Source organism: Alosa pseudoharengus, unplaced genomic scaffold, assembly GCF_046254945.1.
Source record: "Alosa pseudoharengus isolate Yale_2024_CS ecotype anadromous, Long Island Sound unplaced genomic scaffold, YU_APseudo_1.1 YU_APseudo_1.1_scf_4, whole genome shotgun sequence".
Taxonomy (NCBI): Eukaryota; Metazoa; Chordata; class Actinopteri; order Clupeiformes; family Clupeidae; genus Alosa; species Alosa pseudoharengus.
The window spans coordinates 26,879,250-26,905,033 of NW_027468774.1; the positions used below are offsets into that span (position 1 = coordinate 26,879,250).

At 39.1% G+C, this 25,784-nt stretch overlaps 1 protein-coding gene across 1 annotated transcript; it reads left to right on the forward strand.

Moving 5' to 3' along the window:
* The first annotated feature begins 583 nt into the window (after positions 1–583).
* On the forward strand, positions 584–24,876 carry LOC143102175 (interferon-induced very large GTPase 1-like). The gene is made up of 10 exons (XM_076265613.1): positions 584–869; positions 10,210–10,300; positions 10,581–10,798; positions 11,454–11,687; positions 14,777–14,840; positions 14,946–15,557; positions 15,665–15,705; positions 15,958–16,090; positions 16,483–16,529; positions 19,292–24,876. The coding sequence occupies exons 3-10, from the start codon at positions 10,613–10,615 to the stop codon at positions 24,140–24,142; spliced, it is 6,168 nt and encodes a 2,055-aa protein (XP_076121728.1). The 5' UTR covers positions 584–869; positions 10,210–10,300; positions 10,581–10,612; the 3' UTR covers positions 24,143–24,876.
* The last annotated feature ends 908 nt before the right edge of the window (positions 24,877–25,784 follow it).

A 25,784-nucleotide genomic window follows, 5' to 3' on the forward strand; every position in this document is an offset into this window, starting at 1 on the left:
CATCGGCTTTTCAAAATAAAAGTTGGAATTTATAGCTGCTCCTACAATGATTGGCTCGCCTCTGAATGCCGAGAGCCACTTCAAATGGCCCTACCGGGCTAGACAAAGGACGTGGACCTTGTCCTGTTACACTAATATTCAGAGTCATACAGAAGAATGCTTGTCATTTCAATACATTCTCCATGTAAAATGGAGAACAACACCCATGGAAATTCACATATTTTCCACACACCCTACTGAAATTAAATCTTCCATAGCTAAATATTGTCAAGAAGTGTCTGCTAAATGTAGTGTAATGTAATGTAATGTAAATAGTTCACATCAGGACAGCATCACAGCCTGTTTCAAAGGATCTTTTTTGTATGAACATGACGGTGCATGGGACAGTTGAGTAGGCAAACAGAAGCAGACAAATTCACACTTCACTTGCATTTTATCCCCAGATGTATTTTACATCAGAGCAGACCTTAACAGTAATTCTTAAAATGTGAAGGGGCCGAAGGGAAATATAGACCTTGACTTCTCCGATTCAGTTGCCGTTCTTGTCTACTTTCACTTTTCATTCCCATGAAACAGAATTGACTGCAATTTTCAGTAACCTAACTCGCCCATTGAAATAAATATTTATTTATGAAAAGTAAAATGCTCAGGTCAGCTCTTACAAAAAAATACTGTAGTTATACTGCCGTTCGAAGTACAGTGCAGTACAATAATATTTTCATGTCCAAAATGTTAGAAAACTAGAGTTTTGACACTTGCAGTAGTGCAGTTATTTTTTTTGTAAGGGAGAGATCATTTGATTTACAGGAATCCATCTGGGTGGACTATAAAAGGGATCTGCCCATCTACTCTCAACATTCAAAAACAAGGTAAGAGGATTGTTCTTGGTTGATTGTCAGACTGTGTAACTTTTGTTATAGCCACTTGCAAATGTTCTGTTAAATGACAAAACGTTGGTGTTTTTTCAAACAAAGTTCATGTGGAAAGAGAGCAAGGTTTCACCCAGTATTAGCTAGCCTATAAATACATTTCCGGTTACACGAACATTATTTTGCAAATTATTTTGAACAGTTTGATGACGCAGGCTGGTTTCACTGAACTTTATGTAGGCTATAGGCCTATGTCTGCACACTGAGGTGAAGTTAGTTTGATATTCGATATTCGACAGATATTCAATTTCTTTTTAATGTGGCCGGTTTCACCCAGTGTTTCACCCACCCGTCTATAAAGTACCTTCTGAATTACCTTCATAGTCTTTTTTTGTCAATAGCTTTGACATCATGTGATCTAGTAACTCCAAACAAATACAGAATAGTTATGGGACTCATCAGACACACCTCTTATAGCCACTGGTATGCACACTGTATTTTATACGAATATTTTAAAGAAAATACATTATTTCCTATATTGATGGTCTTCTTTTTTTCAATACCTCCCAAGCCATGTGACTATGTCCGGTTGCCTGCACATAGCCCTGATAGCGTATCTCAGAGCTGCCTTAGCATTCATTTAGCTGAGCCTGCGGTTGTAAGGACCTTTTTTATTGTGTTTTTTCACAATTTTTTGTTCTACAACTTCATTTTTAATACTAGATTGTCCTAAGAATGCAATAGCAAGAGTAGTAATTTGACATATTCCAATATGTCCAAACATATTTTGAGAAAGGGGTGTGTCTGAATTTCTATTCTCTCCACACTCTATGAGCAGTGCATAGTCCACACAAGACAATGGCGGAATTGTAAGGCAAAAATTGTAAATAGGCTTCGCCAGGCTCACTGCGAAAATTACTTTCATAATTAAAATTGACCTGTTCCTTTGAAGGTGTCATAGTTGGGCACTCAATGCTTGCTAGGCATAGTTTTTTAGCACACCTGTGGATGTAAAATTAAGACAAACCCTGTACTGCACACTCTGGTCTCAAAATGTGATCAATGATTCCGTAACATAAATTGGGGGGCTTGTCCTGGATAGGCCTGATTGGCTTACCTGTCATGAATATTTTGGAAATGGGTTGTTGTGAATGTGCCATTGATTTTTGCAAATATATTTAGGGTCCTGTTCTTCATAGGAGAGTTTTCAAAAAATCGCTAAGTTTGCTAACGTTACCGTCACATCATTATTATGACCGCCGCGCAGCGAAGCGGCGGTCATATAGGTTTAGTCAGATTTTTTTTTTTTTTTTTCTTTTTCGCATGTCCAAATTTCTGTCAATGATTCCCGGGACACTGAAAGACCGGGGTAGATGAAACTTGGTGGGCATGTAACCCCATATGGATAGCATGGAACCATCGTTTTTCGTTTTGATCTGTAGCCCCCCTGCTGGACTGCACCCCCCGAAAGGAGGGTAGGGCAGACACAGTTTTCTGTGAATATCTCGAGAACCGTAAGGTTTAGGAGGACCATTTTTTTTTTGTATGTTGATCTCAAGGGGCCATGTCAACCCATTCCATAACCACTCATTTCATGTATAGCGTCACCTAGTTAAACACAAAAAAGTAAAAATGAGGTGTTGTAATCGCAGGTATCTGTGACCTAACTTAGTCAGAACTGCACGAAATTGGAAGTGTAGGATCATTATGACACCCTCTGAATGCACGCCAAGTTTCGTGGAATTCCGTTCATGGGGGGCCACACAATAAATTAATTTATGTTACTATACACCAACTGGCCTGTAGGTGGCCGGAGACAGTTTTCTGTGAATATCTCGAGAACCGTAGGGCCTAGGAGGTCCACCTTTTTTTTGTATGTTGATCTCAAGGGGCCATGTCAACCCATCCCATTACCACTTATTTCATGTATAGCGCCACCTAGTTAAAAAATTAAAAAGCAAAAAATGAGGTGTTTTCATCACAATATCTCTGGCTGACATGGTCAAAACTGCACGAAATTGAAAGTGTAGGATCATTATGACACCCTCCGAATGCATGCCAAGTTTTGTGTACTTTCGTTCATGGGGGGCCTTACAATAAAACAATTTATGTGTACATTTAGTGATGTACACCAACAAGGATTCCCGGGACACTGAAAGACCGGGGTACACAAAACTTGGTGGGCATGTACCCCCACATGGATAGCATGGAACCGTCATTTTTCGTTTTGATCTGTAGCCCCCCCGCTGGACTGGACCCCCCGAAAGGAGGGTAGGCCAGACACAGTTCTCTGTGAATATCTTGAGAACTGTAGGGCCTAGGATGACCATTTTTTTCCGTATATTTGCCTCCAGGGGTCATGTTAACCCATTTCATGTGCGCACATGTGCACAAACAGATACACACACACACACACACAGTAATCATACGTATGACACATACCCACACAGTAGACATATGTACGCTTCCATGCACAGACACATACGCAGGCACACACACAAGTACGCACACACACACACACTCACACACACACACACACCCACACACATAACATAAACATAACACAAACAATCAAGAATTTCTCAGAATTATGAACAGGCAAGATGGAGGTGGGGTTGTATAAAATGAATTTTACATGTGAAATCTAGAGCCCGACCGATTTATCGGCGAGCCGATATTATCGGCTGATATTAGGCATTTTCCAAACTATCAGTATCGGCATTTATAATGGCCGATAAATGACTATTTTAAAAATAAAATAAAAACGGACGAAACACCCTTCAACCATGTCATGAGTGTTGGCGTTGTATTGTTTGTCCACCAGAGGGCACTCTACACCGTCCCTGCTGGCAACACTCGTTTATAACGCGCCACACATCCTGCAACCTGCTGATCCAGCCAGAGTCGGGCATAGAGAACCAGTTATCCGCGAGTGAGATCATCAGTTAAGTGTGTTCATGGTGATTTGGTATAACAATTGAAAAGAACATCCACATCAGTTCTCTTAACTCAAGTAAGCATGACAAAATTCGTGAAAACGATGTCCAGTTTTGCTGCTGTTAAATAAGCCGAGTGAAGCGGAATTAGCTAGTAATTAAGTTACGTTGTTACAGTGTAGTTGACTGTCTGTCCTTTTAACTTTTGACAATGTGACTGAATATGACTGTATTTCTTTAATAGCGTGACAGTTATAGCAGTGAGACGTATCATCTCTCCCTGGCCTGTTATTTTGAAAGCGTATGTTTTACAATTTGCAGTATGACGTTATTCATTGCTAAATTATGGCTCATCATAGACTAGCTAACCACAAAGCTAGCTAATGCCATGAATATCAGTGGAAGACCGCTAACGTTAACATTAATGAGCTTGGAAACCACAACGAACTTATTCTGCCTAATAAAGTAATGATTACTGTATTTATAACTAGTATATCTGTAGTTACAGTCCCTGCATTGTAAAATGTAAGTTAGACGTGCGAGGAGTGAACATTTAGACATAGAGAAAAAGTATCAAACGTAGCGTGTGCATAAAAGTTAGCTTTTCTTTTAAACGTGTGTGAAATCCAATGACGCTAAGTGTGCGTTTCAGACTGTCGTTCAGCCGCAGCATTAACAAGTTACATAATGGATTTAGATCACTAAATAGTAGGTTTTAGAAGGCAGGCAGCAACTGATGATTGAAAATGGTTTGATGTAGCTTGATGGAAATCATTTTAAAAGTGCAGGTAAAGGGATAAGCAAGCTGACATTGTAATTATAAGGTAGCTTATAAGGCAATAGGGACTAATTATTACACACGCAAACATTTAGGAGTGACCTTTATCTTGTTTAATGATAATACAAACGATGATGATAGTAATAATGTCATCATTATTTTTTGTTATTATACGGCTCTTCACAATGCAAGTAGAATGCTCCATTGACTTGAATGGGATTTCCGAAAGTTCTAGCGGTCATTATTTCTTGGGAAAGGACCTCTGAAAACAAGAATGACCGCTGTCAATGGCAACGGAGTTTTCGCTTGGAACTTCATTCAAAAGTGAAAGCAGACGGTTGATCAGCTGTGTTCTAAAGAATGTTTGATTCAAGTTCAGCGTGTGTTGCGAACTATTTGTTTCTCAGCAAAAGCCACGACGAAACGGTAACAAATAAGTGTAAAGAGACATATCATGGAGTTTATTTTTTCGTTTTGGCAAGTAGCCGTATAAGTAAGGGATAATGTATAGAACGCCGGTCATTATGGGGAAAATAAGTCCCGACAGGGCGAACCAGACCCCGACGCGCCAGCGGAGCCCGACGCGCCAGCGGAGCCCGACGCGCTAGCCGTATAATAAGCGGGATAATGTATAGAACGCCGGTCATTATGGGAAAATAAGCCCCTTCAGGGCGAACAAGACCCCTCCGCTGGCGCGTCAGGGTCCGGTTCGCCCTGTCGGGACTTATTTTCTCCATAATGACCGGCGTTCTATACATTATCCCTTACTAATTAAGTCTTAGTTCAAAGTTATATTTATGAAGCTTACCAAGTCTTTTAATACTGGTAACTTTGATTTGGTTGTTGTTGTTATTGTGTTTTTGTTCAAAAGACTAAGTTTAATATCTTAAGTTTCTATTTTTATACATTTTATTTATCAGAACTTTAATATATTTCGATGTTCCACTGTGACAATATTATTTAAAAATAAACAAGTTTGTTTTTAAAATGCATTATCATATTATTTTAGTCAATACTCATAAATAACTACAAATAACTAATGTTAGGGAAATCTGTTAATGTTTTGTTTCGCGTTTCTGAAAAAATATATATATATCAGCCGATATATCGAAATATCGGGTTTTTAAATCAACAAATATTTGTATCGGTATCAGCCTTCAAAATCCTTTATCGGTCGTGCTCTAGTGAAATCTATGAACTAATCATGTTTTGGTACTTGTTGTCTAGCAGATACCAGTGAGAATTGACTGCGGATAATGCAATTTAGTGAGACAGTTAGAATCATATAGGCCTTTCAGCGTGATTTCTTTTTGTGGAAAAAATGTGCTGGACTGGGCGGCGGTCATATTTTGTACCGCTCTGCGGTACATCTAGTTTCTGATTTGCACGGTAGTCACGCATCATGTTACATATTTACTATGTCTGAGTTGTATGAGTTGAGTTGTATGAGTTGACAGCATACCATGTCCGAAATTTAACTAATGTCCAGCAGCAGCGAAATTTGCTGAACTTTTGTTATCACATCTGATATTAATGCATAGCCTACAGCTACCAACAGCATCTTGGAAGTTTGTTGTGATAAACACTCATCGCATGTAGCCTACTACAGCTAGTGATGATGTGTAACAATATATTAGTGGTGTGTAATTTCCAAGGGGGATATGTTTTTCACCCCTACCCCTTTCCACTCTGTTTCGAGGGACATAGACAAATGGGTAGGGGAGGTTGAAGGGGTAAGAATAAGAAATGGGTTTGGGCCTTTAAAACAAAAAGTGGTCAGCGAGAACAAAGACCACAAACAAAGTGTGCTTTTCACACTTGGGCAACCACAATGTTCAAAACGTTTACAAGGCGCATGTATGACTAAAACACTCTCTAACCCCCTCCTCAGATATTGCCTGAAAAAAATCAGTAGCGCGACTTCTCAAGGAAACTCCACCAAATCAGTATTTATCACTTACCTTGCCATTCTGCACACACACAAAAATTAGTTGTCCATTTACAAAAAACAAATTCCAAAATACTCATGACAGGTAAGCCAATCAGGAGTATCCCAGATGAGCCCCCAAATGTATGCTATGGAGCTCAAAACAAGATTGCAACATAAATGTATTAACACGCCAAAGGTAAGCTTGAGGTAGGGGTTTATTGATATCTGCAGGGTTGCCAACTTTGGGTGTTTGGCTGGAGTGAGATTTTGTGAAGTCATAGTGCGTGTGCGTTAAATTTTTCCCTAAACCTAATTTTAAAAATGTCTGTCCCCTGACTTTTTTGCTATGTACAGTATAATCCCTGATTTAAGTTTTAAAAAAAAAAACCCTAATAGAATGGAAAAGTTTCTTCAAAATGTACAATTAAATTATTGATTGCACTTGAAAACAAGATCAGTGTTTTAACCCCGTGGCATGGAAGGATTATGAGCTACTGGGCCCCTGGGCACAGACATGAAAAGGGCCCCCCTGCCCACCTGAAAAAGGTAATAGCTCAGTAGAAAAAAATTAAAAATACCCCTTAAATGACGACTTCTGGCGAGTTTTGTGGAAAGAAATGGACAGATTGAGACTTATGAATGTGTGTATGAGTGTACCTATGTATCAGGGATGGAAATAGCCTAAAATATTTTTTTCCACCTACCATTGTGGCTGGTGGATTCCAAAGTCTACCAGCCACTAGAGATACAGTATGAACATTTGATGAAAAATCATGACCAAAATGATCACGGTTATTGGTATTATTGCAATATGATTCAAATGTGCTGACTTTTTTTCTAAACCTACCATCAATGTTGGACAGAACTCATAATTGGCCTGTCCTTCATGCCCAGTAGCAACAAATCTAAAGGTCAACAGAACAGCTATATTGTCATAAAAGTGGTGTGGCTCCTTTAAGACCCAATCCACTGGTGTGAGTTCTGGAGCCATCCAACTTTATCTAACTCTATACTATCCTACATCATCTGATTGTGGCCTGGGCTATTGGCTCAATTGTTAGCGCGCTCGCCTCCCGATCCGAGGTGCTGCTGTTCGCGGGTTCGAGCCCGGGCGTGTGCAGGGCTGAATCGTGCAGGTTCAACACAACGCTGGGTTACATAGCGTGTTCCGTGAAGGTGTTGCGGACCGGATTAAAATAGCCTAGTCAGCGAATCAACAATCAGAGAAAACTGCGCTGAGAATGTTTTAGGCGGATATTAGACCTACCTGCTGTTGGTCTAGACATATGTATGCCTTAAACTCGTATCCTGTCATTTAGAAACAATGCTGTGGTCTACTCTAGTCATCAACAAAAAATGAACGGATTGCAAAAAAAAAGAATGGATTTAGCGTGACATTTCTTGCGTGTGCGTGAGAGCGTGAGATTGGTGCTGAAAGCGTGAGTGTCACGCCAGATGCGTGAGAGTTGGCAACCCTGATATCTGTTCATATTAAGTTTTAGATTGAAAAGTTGTGTTTTATTTTCATAATCTTCTTTCAGTGAACACATAGCCTACAACCGTCAGTTTGTTATGTTATTACAGTGCATGAAAATGCACTGTACTGTTCTTCCTAGGCTTCTTATTCTTCTTCTTCTAACGCACTTAATGCAGCTTCAACCGTTTAACGTAGAAACTTCATTCAAACTATGTTACGTAGGTCTTACTTAGGACATGGGTGCTTTGTATTTTTCAGCTTTGTTACTTTTATACTTTTTAAACTATTAATTAAAAACTGTTCAAAATTTCCCCATAGACTTAACATGGACTGATGACATCACAATAGAGCCGTTAAGCAATTAGAATCCTATGGCAGGTGTTCGGGCCAGCTGCATCAACTGCCAGTCTCAGGCTTTAAGCATACAAACTGGCCCTATTAAGACTACACATCCTGTTCAACTGCTTCCTCTGTCAAAAACTGTTTCAAAATAAAAGTCCTCACTACAATATTTCACTGTTAAACAATTTAACCCTTTAAACTACTGAACTTTTTAACTGTTTAGCCATTGTAACTGTTACTTGTCATCAACTATGACTCCTACCCACTGTAGCTAGTTAGCATGGTTAACATAGTTAGCATGCTAGCATGTTAGCATGTTAGCATGCTAGTTAGCATTTTTAGCAAAACTGCTAAAAATGATTAGCTAAGTTAGCTAAGTCACATGGTTAGCATAGTTAGCATGCTAACATGTTAGCATGCTAGTTAGCATTTTTTGCAAAACTGCTAAAAATGATTAGCTAAGTTAGCTAAGTCACATGGTTAACATAGTTAGCATGCTAACATTTTAGCATGCTAGTTAGCATAACTGTTAAAAATGTTTAGTGAAGTTAGCTAAGTCACATGGTTAATATAATTAGCATGTTAGCATGCTAATTAACATAGTTATCATAACTAATAACAATGATTAGCTAGGTTAGCTAAGTCATATGGTTAGCATAGTTAACATTTTAACATTGTTAGCATGCTAGTTAGCATGGTTACTTGGTTAACATTATTATCTTTGTTAACATAGTTAGCATAACTACTAGCAAACATTGGAGCCATTCCAACTGTTAGTTATCGTCAACTATCTGCCTAAATAATTTAACCATTTCAATTATCAACCTATTTAACTGTTCAGTCATTCCAACTATAGTAAACCTTATCTACCAAGCAAATAATTTAACCATATGAACTCATCATATTTTTGCATTTTCATGCACTATATTTCCTTCAGGAAATGCTTTTCTAGTTTGTTAGTTGTTGTTATTTGAATATGACACTCAGGCCTGTAAACTATACGTTTACCTGCAAACACCCCTCTAGTTGTGGAAGTAGATAATGCAGTGGTGACAGACACGGTCCGGGGTTTGATTCCCGCATGATGTGTTTCGGCAGAGTGAGTGCGCACGTGCAGCAACGTCTCTGATGAGAAGGCGCGCAATTTGAACAAGAAATCGGTTCTCAAACGGAAGTTTTGATTGCAACAATTAGCTAGTTCATGCACCAAGGTGTAAATAGCATACATTACTATATACACCAGGGTACGAATAGCATCTAGGCCTACTTCTAACTTTGCATTGATGCAAACAGCATACCTTATTCAGAGTGTCTATTACACAGCTGAGCTATTCACACCCTGTGTGACGTTACAACAAAAACATGTTGCTCTTTTTATTTTATTTTATTACATTGTGTGATCAATATGCCAGAGTAAATGCACAGGGGTGCAAATAGCATACACTGATATTTGTACCAGACTGTGTGCACCGGGGTATGAATAGAATTCACTTCTAATTGCACCAGGGTACGAATAGCATACACTGCTAATTGTACCAGGGGTGCAAATAGCCTTACCTTTTCCCCCACAATTTGCCTATTGTGTATCAACAACACTTAATAGCAGTTATAATGTGATGTGTTAATCACAACATTTCTTCTAACAATTTGACAAACTAGGCTATTCAACTAGCCCGTTTGCTTATGAGACTTAGTGGCTGCGCAGTGTGCACCCGCTTCCTTATTTGGGTTTTGGGTTGCCAGGTTTTATGACAAAAGGGTGGTCATTGTGTAGGCTATGTGTAGGCAACTTGGCAACCGTGGAAATGTCAGACTAACAGAAAAAATGAATGGATCTGTGATTTTAACATTACGTTTGATGGTCATGCAAATTCCAGGAGTTTCCCGGGAGAAATAACAAAACAGGAGGGCGCCGGGAGAGGACCTTGAAATTCGGGAGAAACCCGGGAAAAACAGGAGTGTTGGCAGGTATGGTATAGCAGCAGTCCAGGTGTACCACATCACAGGTCAATTGGCAGGGCACCTGGGTAAGGACAGACACAGAACAGAAACCAAAACCACTAGACAGCCAGCAGGGTGTGCCAAAAATGAAAACAAAAATAAATAAATAAATTCTGGGTTTGTAAGATGTACACTGTGTCTGTCAGAGAACTGTCTTTTTATAAACATAATATAATTAACATCAATATAAAAACTGATTTATGATGAATTTTACCATTCCATCATCTACATCTTATGGACTATGAAGTGTCGAAAGAGGATGAAGATAATTTGCTAGCTATGGCTTCAAAGATGACCAGCCCTGCTGAAAGTATAGGAGGGCAAAATGGGATGAACGAGGAGAGTGAGGCATGCTGTCTCTCAGATGCTGACAAAATGGAGGTGGACTGTGATGATGGTTTTCCATCAACTATAGACCCACAGCCTGAAGAGCCAGTGCAGATATCATCATTGCCAAATGACACCGTAAGTCACAATGTTTTCAGTTAAGCAAAAAACATATTCTTGCCATTAATTCCTCCCACGTTTTATAAGCATATTTTTCAAATCACTGTGCATTAATGGCAACTACAGTTTTACAATGAAGGCATTATTGTTTATGTAAATTTCTCAAAATGCTTAAATTTAGCACAAGCATGTATCCTCATATTGATGACAGGTAACTTCACTCCCAGTCAGTGTACAGAAACTACACCCACAAAAATGAGATAAATTTACATTCATTCCAGAAGTAGTCATACTAAATACGACTAGGAATGTAGTCTGTAATAATTTCAGATAATGTTGACATGATAAAAGTGTACCTGAGTGATTACTCTAAATTTCCCTCTGGATAAATAAAGTATCTCTGTGATGGAGTACTGTCACTACAAATGAGTATGCGCTCTGACTGCCATACCAATGATGGCTCTTTGGTGTTACAGTCAAGCTGCAGGTTTGGTAACTCAGGTTTGAGGGTGGGTGGGGTGGCTGCTCTCATGCTCTCTCTCTGTAACTGTAAGAAAGGGACTGTGGGACACAAAACTATCCAAGCATCATTTCAAGCATATTTTATCATAGTCATAGCGATACAAAAAAGATATTCACGATTAATTTACCATTCCATCACCTACATCTTAAGGGCCATGAAGTGTCGAATATCAGTGAGGATGAAGATAATTTGCTAGCTATGGCTTCAAAGATGACCAGCCCTGCTGAAAGTATAGGTGGGCAAAATGGGATGAACGAGGAGAGTGAGGCATGCCACCTCTCAGATGCTGACAAAATGGAGGTGGACTGTGATGATGGTTTTTCATCATCTATAGACCCACAGCCTGAAGAGCCAGCGCAGATATCACCATTGCCCAAAGACACCGTAAGTCACAATGTTTGGTAACACTTTACTTGACAGTATCGACATAAGAGTGAGATGACACTGTCATGACACATAAACCCTATCCCTTTACCTCATTTTCATCAAACATTTATATGTATATATTAAAGGCAAATAAATACTGTAATAGTACAAGTACATGTTTGATATGCCTATGCCAGTGTTTGGACCATCTAGCCTACCTGAGGAAACTCCCTATAAACATGCACTTAATAACTTGGGAGACTAGGATGTCGAGCCTAATTTCTAGACTATGATAGAAAAATATTTTAATTAACTGTGTAATCAAAGACAACTGAGGCAAAATTCAATGATAATCCTACAATTATTAGCTGCTTTCAGACCTACGTATAAATCTGGATATTCTGCGGATGACGTTGACGTTGAGGGAGTGAAGCAACCCAAACACGTAACGTTCAAGGGACGTTCCGGTTCGCTGCAGAGCTAGTGAGCGGAGCTGGGGCTCGTTTCTAGAAAGCGTTGTTTGCTAACTTGCGTCGCAACCTTGGTAGTTCACTCCGTCGTTCTTGGATTTGGTGTTTCTAGAAAAGGTAGTTCAAACTCTCAATCGCAAACAAGGACACAACGTTTGGTCGTTTGAACAACTGCCCCTGGTCGTTCCTTGGTAGTTCCAGTTGGTGTCCGGAGCGCCTAACCAAAAATCACAACCGCCTAACCAAAAATTACAAAGTGGATATTTATCTTGTGACTCAATGATTGATCTATCCTGTAGCTTAATTTTCATTAAGAGACTAACTCCCCTACTTGGCTCATTCTTGCTATTTATGTTAATTTGAGTATTGCCTTGCTTTTTGATAGGCTAGTATTATAATCTTCACAGACTCTTATCAGCACAGTGATAAATGGTGTAGTGGCTAAAGCAGGTGACTTGTTGTCCCAGGTTCGATTTTCGAAAATCGAAAATAAGTCCCGCCTCCGAAACAGCCTTGTCCACCCAACTTCCAGGCGTCGAATGTCTATGGGAAATAACATGGCATTTCGAAATATTATACCTGTCAAACATCTGTAGGTGGCGAAAAAATGGTGGGCCGATTGGCCTACACACTTCTGCCATCTAGTTTCCACTGGATTTTTTGATTGTCGGTTGTTTTGAATGTCTTAATAGTATCTCCACCTTGGCTGTTTCAGTGAGTGCTGTCGGCCATGTTGGCATCTTTGCTCTGGAGCTCAGTGTTGCCAACTATTTCAAATGGAAAGTAGCTAAGGCGGCTCCAAAAGTCACTAGATGACATCACGTGCTAATTTGCAAATTTGGGGTTAGTTTGCAGTTGTCTACACATATCCCACCCCTGCTGAAAAAACGTTGATCATGTGTTGTGATCTCGCCGCTGGAGCAAGGTGTCGTGAAGCCTTGTGCACACGCATTTCTGCTGAAAAAGATGCCCGATAAGTGCCCAAAAAGCATTACAATATTAGCCTGGAAAATCCAGACCCTGATAATCTAGAAAGATTAAGGGTCTGGCAAAGAGAAATGTAATGGCCCAACTCGAGGGGCGCAACAAGCATGCATTTAAAAATCTCACTGCACGCAATTGGATAACACTAGACCATGTTTACTCTGAATGATTTCGGACTTCGATGCAATCGGATAACACTACGACCAATGTGTGCTGTCTTCATCAGTTTAGCTGGTTCCCCGGAATGCAAGGGGAAAAAGTAACGTGCATCATTGCTCTTTGCCAGAGTGTCTCGCAGAGACAATTCCATTGTGCTCTCGCGAGAACTCTGGATTTCCAGGGTATTACAATATGTTCGCCGAGTGGAAGGACTTGCCTAAAAGGACTTTGATATAATCGCTTATTTTAAAAACACTACAGATGGATCGTGAAAATTTGAAGACAAAAAAATCTTGTTCCTTAGACTAGCAAAATATGCAAAAAAATAAATACATTTTCACATGAAAATCCAGCGGGAGCCTATTTTCCAAACACAGCATACTGTACTAATTCCAAAATGAATCTTTACTCTTTACTTTACTGAAACACTGTCAGCACATGGTTGTTCTTGCTCTACATTAGTATCTAGGTGTTTTGTAGGAATAGTACACTTGTATGACTTATCAGTTTCCTTTCTAAAATATTTAGCAAACTCCATCCCCATCAACGAACTTATTATGGCCAATATCTTTGAAATTTAACCGTCTTGGTTTTATTAGGAAGGAAGAATTCTGGGTGGATTTGGGCATGCCTCAGACTCGTGGTGTGAGCGAAATTGGAGCGGAACAGAGCAGCCGCTTCGGCCTCTAAATTAAAAAGCGTTCTGCGCTCCAACAGAATTCCATCTGCTCTGCTCACTAGCTCTGAAACCTTGTATTTACCTTCAGTAAATGTTCCTAGAATGTTCTCTTAAAGTTGTTTGTGTCATAGGTTCAGCTTCAGCAGACCTTTAGAGAACGTTCTCTGAAGGTTATATTAAGGTTACATTTTTGTACCCTTTAATGAACGTTCCTAGAACATTTTCTGAAGTAGCTAATTTTTGTCAAACTATAAAATAACATTTAGGGAACAGTCCCTGAAGGATCTATTAAGAATGAATTTCTGTATATTTTTTGTATCATCATCAATGGAGTCTGAAGGGTCTGTCATCGTTATTTAGCGTTATTTGCTTCCCAGCATGCATTGCAATATTTAGTCAGGGTCTGTGCCCTTATATATCTTGTAAATGTTAGCAAGGAATAAGCACTATTAAATCTAAAAACTCATTTCATTCAGCAGCGAGTTTCAGGAGTTGTCTCTCTGTAGTTAATGTGAATGTAGAGTGAGGTTTTTTTTCCATCACACTTTTAAAAACAAAAATGATGCAGTTTTTAGTCAGATCATGATATACATTTACTAAATAGCATATAGCATAACCTTTGGGGGCAGCTTCACTAGGTCAAAGTAAATCACTTTTTAAGCAATTAAATAGGCTAAATAATTACAAGTCAATGCTACGGTATGCAGACAGACAGAAGTATTTTTGGGCACCCCTGGCATAGAGAAATTAAATGATAAGATATAGACAAGATCTCTATGACTTCACATTCACACAACTTTACATCCCTTTTTCAGGATGGTGCCAGCAGAGAAAATGAGGGAAAGTCAAAGATGACAGGTTCTTGGCCCAGTAAAACAGGTATTTCTTGGTTTGATTTGTTTTTAACAAAATAAAAAATCACAATTTGCCTCAAAAGCATGACTTAGTTTGTATGCCAGTAAAAATATTCTCTGTTTCTTGCAGATCAGATCAGCCATTCTTTCAGCTTGGCACTGTTTGGAAGCACTACTGCTGTGAAGGTTGGATGTGGGAGCCTTTTATCAGACTTTAGAGGATGTCCTGGTTTAACACAACTTAATCCAACAGAAAGCAAGATCGCAGGGCGTGATGTCACTGTGATTAACATGATTGGGCTGCATGAAGTGAACTATTGTCAGCAGTCAATGGATAACTACATGGGTCAGACTCTAGGTGAAGATGGAATCCATGCCTTCCTTTACATTTTACCACCACACCGGCTTACTGATGGAGACAAGATGGCGGTGGAGTGGCTTCAAAGAATGTTTGGACCTTCCTCTCTACACTTTTTGATCATTGTTTTCACCTATGAAAATGAAGAGGACTGTGACTCAATTGTAGATGACCTGAAAGGAAACACTGTTCTTGAGCAACTGATTGAGAAGAGTGGTGGGAGGTATTTCACTTCCAACAAGACCTTAAACAATGAAATGGAAATGAGCTTGCTTTTGAAGAAGATAGAACTCATGATTTATGAAAATAAAACTCACTACACTGCAGAGAGCTATTCTGAACAGCTGAAGAAAAGGCAAACAATTTCAAATAATGAAGACTCAGGCAAGTGTCATATCTTGTCTGTCAATTTTTAAACATTATGAAGTTTAAAGATTGAGAACAGATCAAGCTCTGGTGATATTTCAAAGATATTGTTCTGTTTTAAATAGATGGCCCTGCAGAAGATGTTGACCTGAACATTTCTACAGAGGTATTTTTATTGCATAAAATAATTCTTTCAAATACTTTTGAGGAGAGTTTGCGAAACTGTATACTTTTTAATAGAGCTTTGTAAAAAATACAAGCTGCCCCCAAATTACTTGATGTGGTTATATGACTGTGGAGTTAACTCTCATTTGTGTGTGTTTTTTTTTAATCTCCTAAGGTGCTTTTCTTGTGATTGGTCAAAGTGATCTGAAGTGCTTGTGTTTGCATATTCATCCAACTTACATCTCTTTTTAAGGAGGATGATTGCAGAGACAATGAGGAAAAAACAAAGAGTCAAAAAATAAAAAAAACATCTCAGCCAAATGCAAACAATGGTGGTTTTGAGAAAAACACAGAAACAGATCCATGTTCTGGGTCCAGTAAAACAGGTATGTAATGTTTGTTCCTTCTCTGGTTGGTGCAGGCCGAGGCTATGCTAATTAACTTTTTCCATTAAAATGGTTACTCTACGTCTGTTGCCTGTATGGATATGCTCAACATTAATAGAATATAATTATAACAGCAATATTATTCCACCAGCTTTCTCTCCATTCTGGAAGTTTCATTACATTTCTGGAAGTCTTTGTGGTGCTAGACCTAAATTTCATAAGATTCCAAACTAAAGTAACACACACAGATGCTCTGATAAAGACCATGCGGCTGAAACTTTGCCATGTTTGTTTTTGACTTGGCCAAAAATAGTCCAGTTCCATGAGGACTTGCTACCCCATTACCTTCGGGTATTTAGTTTGGAATTTATATTTAGTTTTGTTTTAAATAGATCATCTTGCTGAAGATGTTGACCACAAAGATTCTTCAAAGACTGAGGTATTTTTCATTACATTATATATACATTGTATAATAGCCTACACTGTAAAAAATAATAAGTAATGGTTACTTGAAAAAAGGGTGGAAACTCGTTGCCTTAAATAAGTTAAGTAAACAAAACTTTTCTCTTCCAAGTTATGTTTACTTGATGTCTACAAGTAATGCTTACTTAGAAGATGTTATCCTTACTTAAGACTTTAAAGTTCTGGTTACTTACTTCCAACTAGTAAAGTTTACTTCATGCCCTCGAGTAAAGCTTACTTAAAAACAAAGTTGTATTTACTACTGTTAAATGAGTTACCCTTACTTTGAGTTGTAAAGGGTACTTTATGTTGGATAGTAAAGTTTACTTGCAGAATGTAGCCTACACAAATAGTTGGCACTATTAGATTAGATAACTTTATTGTCATTTTGCAGAGTACAAGTACAAAGACAACAAAATGCAGTTTGCTTCTAACTAGAAGTGCAAAAAAAGCAGAAAAATGCAATGTGATATACAAAGACAGGTGGTGCATAGACAGGATAAGAAATATGCGGTGTAAACAGTAGTATACAGTTGGTTTACAGAAGGTGGTTTAGAGTAATATAAATTAGGTATAAATATGTGCAGTGTATTAGCAGAATAAATATGGATATTCGGTATGAACCATATAGACATATATGTACAGTATACAGCTATGTGCAGTGTGGTAACAGTACTGTAGTGCAGAAACAGTAACATTATAACAGTAGTAAAAATATGTGTATGTGCAGGATGAATAGTATGAAGAGCAGTAGAAAATGCCATGTATAAGTGTAATTACAGTATGTACATTTGTAAATAAATAGAACACTATGGGTGGGATAGAGTAGTGCAATTGTCCGCGGGGGTGGGTGTCCCCCGTCAAGGTTTCCATGGTCATGGTGGACACCTCAACAGGCACAGGCAAGGAGGCATCGGGCGGGGGCTTAGTTGGTTGGTTGTCACCGGGATGCAGAGCTAGAGTTCAGTAGGGTGACAGCCGCAGGAAAGAAGCTTCCTCTGAACCTGCTGGTTCGGATGCGGAGAGACCTGTAACGCCTCCCAGAGGGGAGTGGGGTGAACAGTCTGTGGTTGAGGTGAGAACAGTCTTTGATGATGCTGCGCGCCTTACGCAAGCTTCACTTGCCCTGGATGGCCTTGATGGAGGGGAGTGAGGAACCGGTGATGCATTGGCCAGTTTTCACCACCCTCTGCAGTTTTTTTCGGTCGTATTCTGGTGTAACCTCCATGTTTCAATCTGTAGTGTTTGAGCAACTGACCTCTGACTTCACATCCAAACAAGCACAACTTACATGTCCAGTTCATTGCTCTGCATTTTCAGTTTTCCAACTGCAAAAAGAAAGAGGGCAAAATTATTATCAATATGCATCTATTGGCCATGTTTAACTAAAACAGCTGATTAAATGTTCATTTAAATTATTTCTCCAGAGACCTAATTAATACTGTTAAGCTAAAAATATTATGATTTGGCAACTGAATTTTCTCTATTGCTTCAGGCCTAGTACATTTATCACAATAGAATTTAAAATGTCAATCATACGTTGGAATTATATGACGCCATTTTGCACCTCAATAACGGCACATTCGTTTAAATTCCACACACTGCAACCTAAGTCCTCTTGCTAAATCACAACGAAAGATTTTAGATAAAAGACCATGGCTTTCTCGGTCAGTAAGGTTATGAGTCCAATTATCCTAATTGTTTTATCAATACAGTAGGAATATCGACGTAAACCATACACAGTTTAAACACGTTTTGAATCAACTTAGCATGCTAGCAAGCGTTTCTCATGAGAAACGTTAGAACTATCTAAACTTCATTAAGAGCTCATGAAGACAACTGCTATTGGCAAATTTATACAGCCTAGTTCTAGACCCCAGGCGCCACCACTTCCTCATAACTTCGATAACAAAAAATATCAAAGGGCTTGAATACCTAGAATATTTGTTTTCTGCTCTGCATGTTCTGAGGCAATGTTAACTCGCATAGCTTCTAGCTGCTATCAGTTAGCTGCAAACTGTTAGCAGCTAGCGCATATATCGGCCACTTAGCAAGTTGAACTTAACATTAGCAGCTACCCCAGCTGTTAATGAAACCGAATGTACAGTTTTGCACAAATGCTGTTAGTTCAACCTATACTGTAAACATTTGACACATTAATACATACTGTAAACTTACCGGACAGAGCAAGTCACTGGTGAAGCTGCGTTACACTCCCATCCCAAAAGTCAGCCACACCGTAACACTGCCGAGTGCCGACCGTTGGCTGTGGAATCCAGAATGCTCCCTCTGCTGACTGTGCGCGTGTGCACTGCGTTAGTCCAGTTTACTCAGGTCTGAGTTGTGAAGCTTACTCGTGTATCTCAAGTTTTAGACCCCATTGATGCAAGTTCGGCACATTACTAATGTTACTCTAGTAAGAACACTAGGTCAGCCTATAGTAAGTAAAGTATACTTGTGTTACTGCAGTAAGATGTAATGTTATTTTTTACAGTGTATACAATAAACTTCAAGTTTAAAGTTTCCAAGCTACCTGGAAATAACTGTGCTGTCACAGTGCCGTAGAGGTATTTTCCTTCTCTTTACAGTTGTAGTATTATGGATTATGGTATATAGTTGTGAGTGTGTATTAAACATAATATTTTCAGTTCCCCTTACTAAAATACTTGCTAGGGACAAACTGGTTTGTGTAAAGGCAAATAAAGCATTTTGAGAGCTGATGAATAACTGATGTTCCAGGAAGAAGAGCATGGTTTGGAAACAGCTGAGGACCAATCCAAGAAAAAAGAAGAGCCCAGAAGAGCAAACACTGAAGTGGAATTAAAAGAACTGTTTAAAAGGTTGAACCTCACAGACAGACATGGCAAACTGTTGACTTCAGATATACTTAAAATTGATGCACGTTCACGTCAGCCACAGGGCCCAAAGATAGAGGGAGAAATAGCACATGCTTATCTTAATAGACTGTTGATGACAGACTACAGGGCTAGGTATATTCCCATCAAAGAAGAAGATAATGAATTGAGTCAAACAAATTTTGAATGTAGAGACAATGAAGATAGGGAGGTAATTTTTGCTACTCTCTTTAACAAAATAGATATGTCAAATGAAATAGTCGAAAAGCAATCTCAGATTCATCCTATGGACATTCAGATGGCACTGTTTCACTCTGCTGACCCATTCCTCAGGCAGTATCTGCTGACCAAACTCTCAATGTGTCAGTATGCTTTGCCTCTGCTGGTGCCAAATCCTTCAACCTCAGAGATTGAATTCCCTCTGTGGGCATTCCGCGAAGTCTGGAAAAGCTGGAAGTCCACTAATGCTTCAGGCAAAGTAAGCATCCATAAAGAACCTATGTATGGAGTTGAAACACCAATGGTTTCTGTCTTCAGGCTTGGACACGTGTCCACATCCAAGTCCCAGCTTATAAACAGTCTCATCAATGAGCGACACAGCACATTCTTCCACAAGCACTGCCCAGGCAGTAGCAGGACCCGTATGCTGATGGACGGTGTGGTGGAGATTGCCTGGTACTGTCCATCTGGTAAGGACACTGATCACTTTCCTGAATGTGTTGCCATCTGTAATCTCCATGGTGATGGGGAGGCCTCTAAAATGCAGCAAACAATTTTATCAGAAATGGCTTCAGTTAATGTGGCTTTCTTACCCAACCTGTGTGAGAATGACCCAAGGAAGGCAATTGTGAAAGACCTCTTTAGCTCCCAAACACCTCTAATTTGTCTTTTTACTGAGGACGACTCCCTGCTAAAGGAATTGTGCAAAGGGAAATTCAAAATAGGACTAAGAGACAGAAATCAGTCAGATATAGTTCAAGAACTGAAAAAGGCAATCAGTGATAGTTTGTCTCTCACAAACTTTAAGCTTGAAAATCTGGCACAGCAGCCTGGAATCAAAGTGGATGAAGATGATGAAGATTGCAAAAAGGGAAAAGAGATTGCACTGCAGATAAAGGGTTTGATGGAGAGAAACAAATCAAGAGTTAAGGAAGCATTTCTGCCGTGCCAAGGAAAATTATGGCATGAATGGTGCCAGAAAAAAAAAGACCTTTTTCGCCTACGAGGACAAAACTTGGAAGTACAAAAAATTCTGATAGACAAGGATATGAGAGATTTGCGTTCCAGGCAGCGAAATGCTGGCAGCAGTAACCTCATGAAGTTGTTTTTGGGGGCCATGGACTCATTCCCACTCCATAGTAGAATGTATTTTTTGAAATGGACCAGTATCCTGATGGACAGCTGCACATCTGACGAGCTAGTGGCACTCCATCATAAATATGATGAAAAATGGTCTAAAGTTTTGGTACTAAAGAAGAAACATGACAAATCAAACCAGCTGGAAAAAGAACAGACAGAGCTTGAGAACATATCTGATCAGTTGAATGCAGCAACCTTTGGCTTGGAACACATCCTGCGAGAGATGGGGCAGATGTATGAAGCGGAAATACCGGTGACATGTGGAAGAGGAGATCATTCAAAACTCCCAGAAATGGCAGCAGAGCTCATGATATCCGGACACCCACTGGAGCTAATGGATGGTGATGCCGCTCATGTTCCAATGACATGGATTGATGCTGTATTAGATGAAGTCATAAAGAAAATTGGAGACAAGAGGGTCTTTGTCTTGTCCGTTTTGGGCATTCAGAGCACTGGAAAATCCACAATGCTGAATGCAATGTTTGGACTCCAGTTTGCTGTGAGCGCTGGACGGTGCACCAGAGGGGCATTCATGCAGCTAGTCAGTGTGTCAAAGGAGATCAGCACAAAGTTTGACTATATTCTGGTGGTTGACACTGAGGGACTACGAGCCCTAGAGCTTGCTGGGAAAGCAACTATCCACCATGACAATGAATTGGCTACATTTGTGATTGGCCTAGGACACATGACCTTGATCAATATATTTGGGGAGAATCCCTCTGAAATGCAAGACATCATTCAAATAGCTGTGCAGGCTTTTTTAAGGATGAAAAAAGTGAAACTGTCACCCAGTTGTATATTTGTACATCAGAATGTTGGGGATATCACTGCAGGAGAAAAGAACATGGAGGGTAAGAGACGTCTTCAAGACAAACTGGATGAGATGACACAGTTAGCAGCCAAAGAGGAGGACTCTGATGCGAAGTGCTTTAGTGATGTCATAGCATTTGACATACAGAAAGATGTGAAGTATTTTGCGCAACTGTGGGAGGGAAGTCCACCCATGGCCCCTCCAAATCCATCCTACAGTGAAAATATCCAAGATCTGAAGGAAACCATACTAACCAAAGCCTCAACATCACAAGGTGTGAAGTTCTCTGAGTTTAAAACAAGGGTCTCTGATCTGTGGAATGCCTTGTTGAACGAGAACTTTGTTTTTAGTTTCAAGAACACATTGGAAATTGCCATGTATAGGAAGCTGGAGGCAGAATATGTGAAATGGACCTGGAGTCTCAGAGAAGCAATGCTACACATCGAAAACAAACTGCACAACAGAATTGAGAATGACATCCTAGACACTATAGAGGACAGATTTCTGTTGGTAGAGATGAAGCCCAAACGTGAAGAGGTTGAGAAAACAATGGCCCAGTACTTTGATGAACACAAAGACAAGGAAATGCTTGTACAGTGGAGAGGAAGATTTGAACGCAAAATATGTGATGTCCACAGTGATCTTGTGAAAGAGACACAAAAAAAGTTGAATGACCTTATTCAGCAAAAGAAGACTAGGAAGAAACTGGATGAAAGGAAGGTACACTACCAAAATACTCTCTTCAAAAGAAGTAAAGAACTTGCCTTGAATCTCAAGCAACTGGATAAAAGTGAAAAAGCTCTTAAGCAAGAATTTGATCAAATGTGGGAAGGCTGGCTCCCGGAATTGACATCAGACTTACCTCGTGTGAAAGACTGCAATATTTGGGAGGATATTGTAAGTGTTCTGAGTGAGAACCATGAAGAAAGTGTTCTGAATGGTCGAAAAAAACAGGGTGACTATAAAACCATTACATTTAGGGGAGAATATTCCATGTATGTAATGCCTAGAGAGCTTCAAAGTCAAAAGTCTGAAGAACAAGCAAACAAGAAAAAACGCTATGCTTTGGTAGCTTTTTGGGGGAATGTCATGGAAAAACTTGGCTTGGTTAAGGATCACTTCAAGACACATGACTTGACAGGTGAAGATCAACACTCTATAAAGTCCCTAATTAAAAAAATCCAAGAGGAATCTGAAGAAATTATCACACAATACTCAGATGACGCAATGGGCTACAATAAGACGTACATTCAAGCGATAGTGGCTTCAGCCAGCAAGAGCATTGATGGTTATGAGAAAGAGGTAATGAAGGGACGTTTTGCCTTCAAAAAGATCTTTGCAGTAGATCTTTTATTGTTTGTGTGTGATGTTGCAAGCAACAAATTTGCAGAACTTCATCGAAAATTCCAAAAAGCTAATGATGGATTCATCTACTTAGAGGATCAGAGAGGCCAGTTTTACGAGGTCTTTACTAGTTTTTGTCAAGGGGCAAAATCATCTGCTGTTCTTGCAAATTTCATATGCAGCAAACTGAAGCTGTCCATCAGACAGGCTGTGTATGACCAAACTGCTGTTGATTTAGCAGCTGACATGCAGTGTAATCTTCCTGCATTAAATGGGAACAGACTTAACTTGGAAAGACACATTCTCCTGTCTTTGGCAGAGGAGGAGAATTTCGAGAAGTTCCTGCAGTACATCCAAAATCCAAAGGAACACTTCAAACATTTCATAACAGAGCAGGTTGAGCAATATATGAAGCAAGTAAAAAGTCCCAAACAACTTTCCAAGATTAAAGAAAACCTGAAACACAAGACCAAATGTGCGAGTGTTGCAGCACAAACGGCAACAGAAAAGGTCAAAAAAATGAATGGGGATGCCAACATGTGGCTAAGGCTTTTCTCTGATGAACTAAAAGACGAGTTGAAATTTGCAGAAAAGTCCTGTGCTGATGCCTCTGAGATCACTGATTTTAGCTTTCTTGAGGAGGTAGTTTGTAATGGCCTTAAAACAATTGAGCGCCAACTCAGTGAGAGTTTTAGCAAAGTCTCTCACCTTAAAACGGAGCTGTTTCGGATAAAACCTGATGACATTTTAATTCAACATTTCTGTAAGTGTTGTTGGGTTCAATGTCCTTTCTGTTATGCAATCTGTACCAGCACCCTGGAAGATCACAAAGGCACTGATCACAGTGTCCCATTCCATCGCTCATATGGAATAACGGGAATGTACTTTAGAAATACAACAAATCTCTGTACAGATTTCTGCACAACTTCTGTAGCAAGTAATGATAAAAGTTTTTATCCATCACATGACAATGAAGTGGCAATTCCATTTAAAGAATATAAAAGGGCTGGGCCAGGATATGCTGACTGGTCCATCACTCCTGACATCTCTGAACTACCCTATTGGAAGTGGTTTATATGTCGATTTAAAAGTGACTTAGAAAAACAGTACAACAAAACATTCGAAGGACATGGAGAAATTCCAGTACAGTGGAGCCAGTACACAAAAGAGCAAGCTGTTAAGAGCTTAGATGTATACATGCTCAGTAACATGGATGCATAGTTGTATGCAAGCGCATAAGTACAGGGTGACTTTTTGTAACAAAATAATAATTACACATCTCCAACTACCTACAAGCAAATAACATATATACCGTAATATATATAAGAGTTATAATAAGATTTGTTTTTAAATTGGGTGCACATCTAAGTAAACTGGTTAACTGTTATTATTTTGGTGTTTTTGGCAAAACTGATTTGAATGAAATTACTTTAAATCAGTTACAGTTGGAAGCATTTTCGAGTATTGCATTTGCTTCTTTCTCTCTTTCTTATATGTTTCTTACAATAACTGTATTACAACATATGCTGTTCATAAGGTTTATTTAGTTTTATCCATCCTTGGTTTCTTGCTTTCTTTTGTAAAAGTTTTTTTTGTTCAGTTAGTTTTTTTGCTGCAATATTGATGTTACTTTAATCTATCATTACAACATCATACAGTATTGAAAGAGAGGCCCTCTCAGGTTCCGCTTTAAGTTAAGCAATGTAATTTTTAGCCACACATCTCAGATGCTCATTCATTGAGCTGTTGAGGTCATTCTGCTTCCATGAACAGGCAACAATTATCCTGTAATTATGAAATCATCTAAACTGACGGACTATGTCTTTTTAGTCAAGGACAAGCCATTTCCAGAATGTAAATTGAATGCAGTGTGAATATGACTTGATGTGAACATGACTCACTGAAAATGCATGATTGAAACATTGTATTCCTAATAAAGGTTTTAAGGAAGAGTTTCACTATGATTTTTAAAGATCTTATTTACCAATGTGGTTTAGTTTTAATCTATCTACAACTAGGCAAGGTTACACCAGAAATACCCATATTGTTTTTAAGAATCTCATCAGAATAGTTTTCCTTTAGTTGAACATCTGTGTGATGTATACAATGAAATATGAATAGCTGACAGCTATTCAGTAACTTTTAACAATAGTATTTTTGTTGAGTAGTCTCGGTAAATTATCGATGGAGTAAGTGGAAGATAAGTCTATGTTGAACACATGTTTACTATGGTAGAGATGATATTCTTTTCAGTTCATCATCCTTACACTTTTTCCATGTTCCAATGAAAAGCGTAGTATAAATTACAATAGAGGGAGACATTCCTTTGAAGCGTGTGCCACTGAACATGATTTGAATCGACAAAATCAGTAAACAGTAAGGTAGTGGACAGCAGGTAAAAAAAATACAATTGTATTAATCATCAATAAAGAATTAATGTGTAATCCTGCTGATCACTCCTTGAATTAAAGGAGAAATCTGGCGAGTTTTCACATAGATTCTCAAGGTCACCGAGTACTGTCGGTACGGAAAAAACTCGAAAACAATCAGTTTTACCTAGATTGAGTTATTACAGCCAGTAGCTAATGCAGCAATGCTGCTACAACGGTACACTCTGGGGGCATGTACATGGGAGCTCACGGACATGCCCCCAGAGTGTAGCGCTGTAGCTGCCTGGCTGCATTAGCTGCTGACTGTAGCAACTCGAGCTAGGTAAAACCAATTGGTTTTTACATACAGACAGTACTTAGTGACCTCGAGAAACAGAGATCTATTTGTTAACTCGCCGGATTTATCCTTTAACAATCTATTTTTAGTAAATAATTCCAATGTATAGGCATTTGGCACTGGTAATGTACTCTAA

Excerpts from the sequence above, each read along its gene's own strand:
- LOC143102175 (XM_076265613.1), top strand. The coding sequence starts at position 10,613 with ATGGCTTCAAAGATGACCAGCCCTGCTGAAAGTATAGGAGGGCAAAAT. Across the intron at positions 10,799-11,453 it reads CATCATTGCCAAATGACACC|GGCCATGAAGTGTCGAATAT; the intron begins GTAAGTCACAAT and ends CTACATCTTAAG. Across the intron at positions 15,706-15,957 it reads ACCTGAACATTTCTACAGAG|GAGGATGATTGCAGAGACAA; the intron begins GTATTTTTATTG and ends TCTCTTTTTAAG.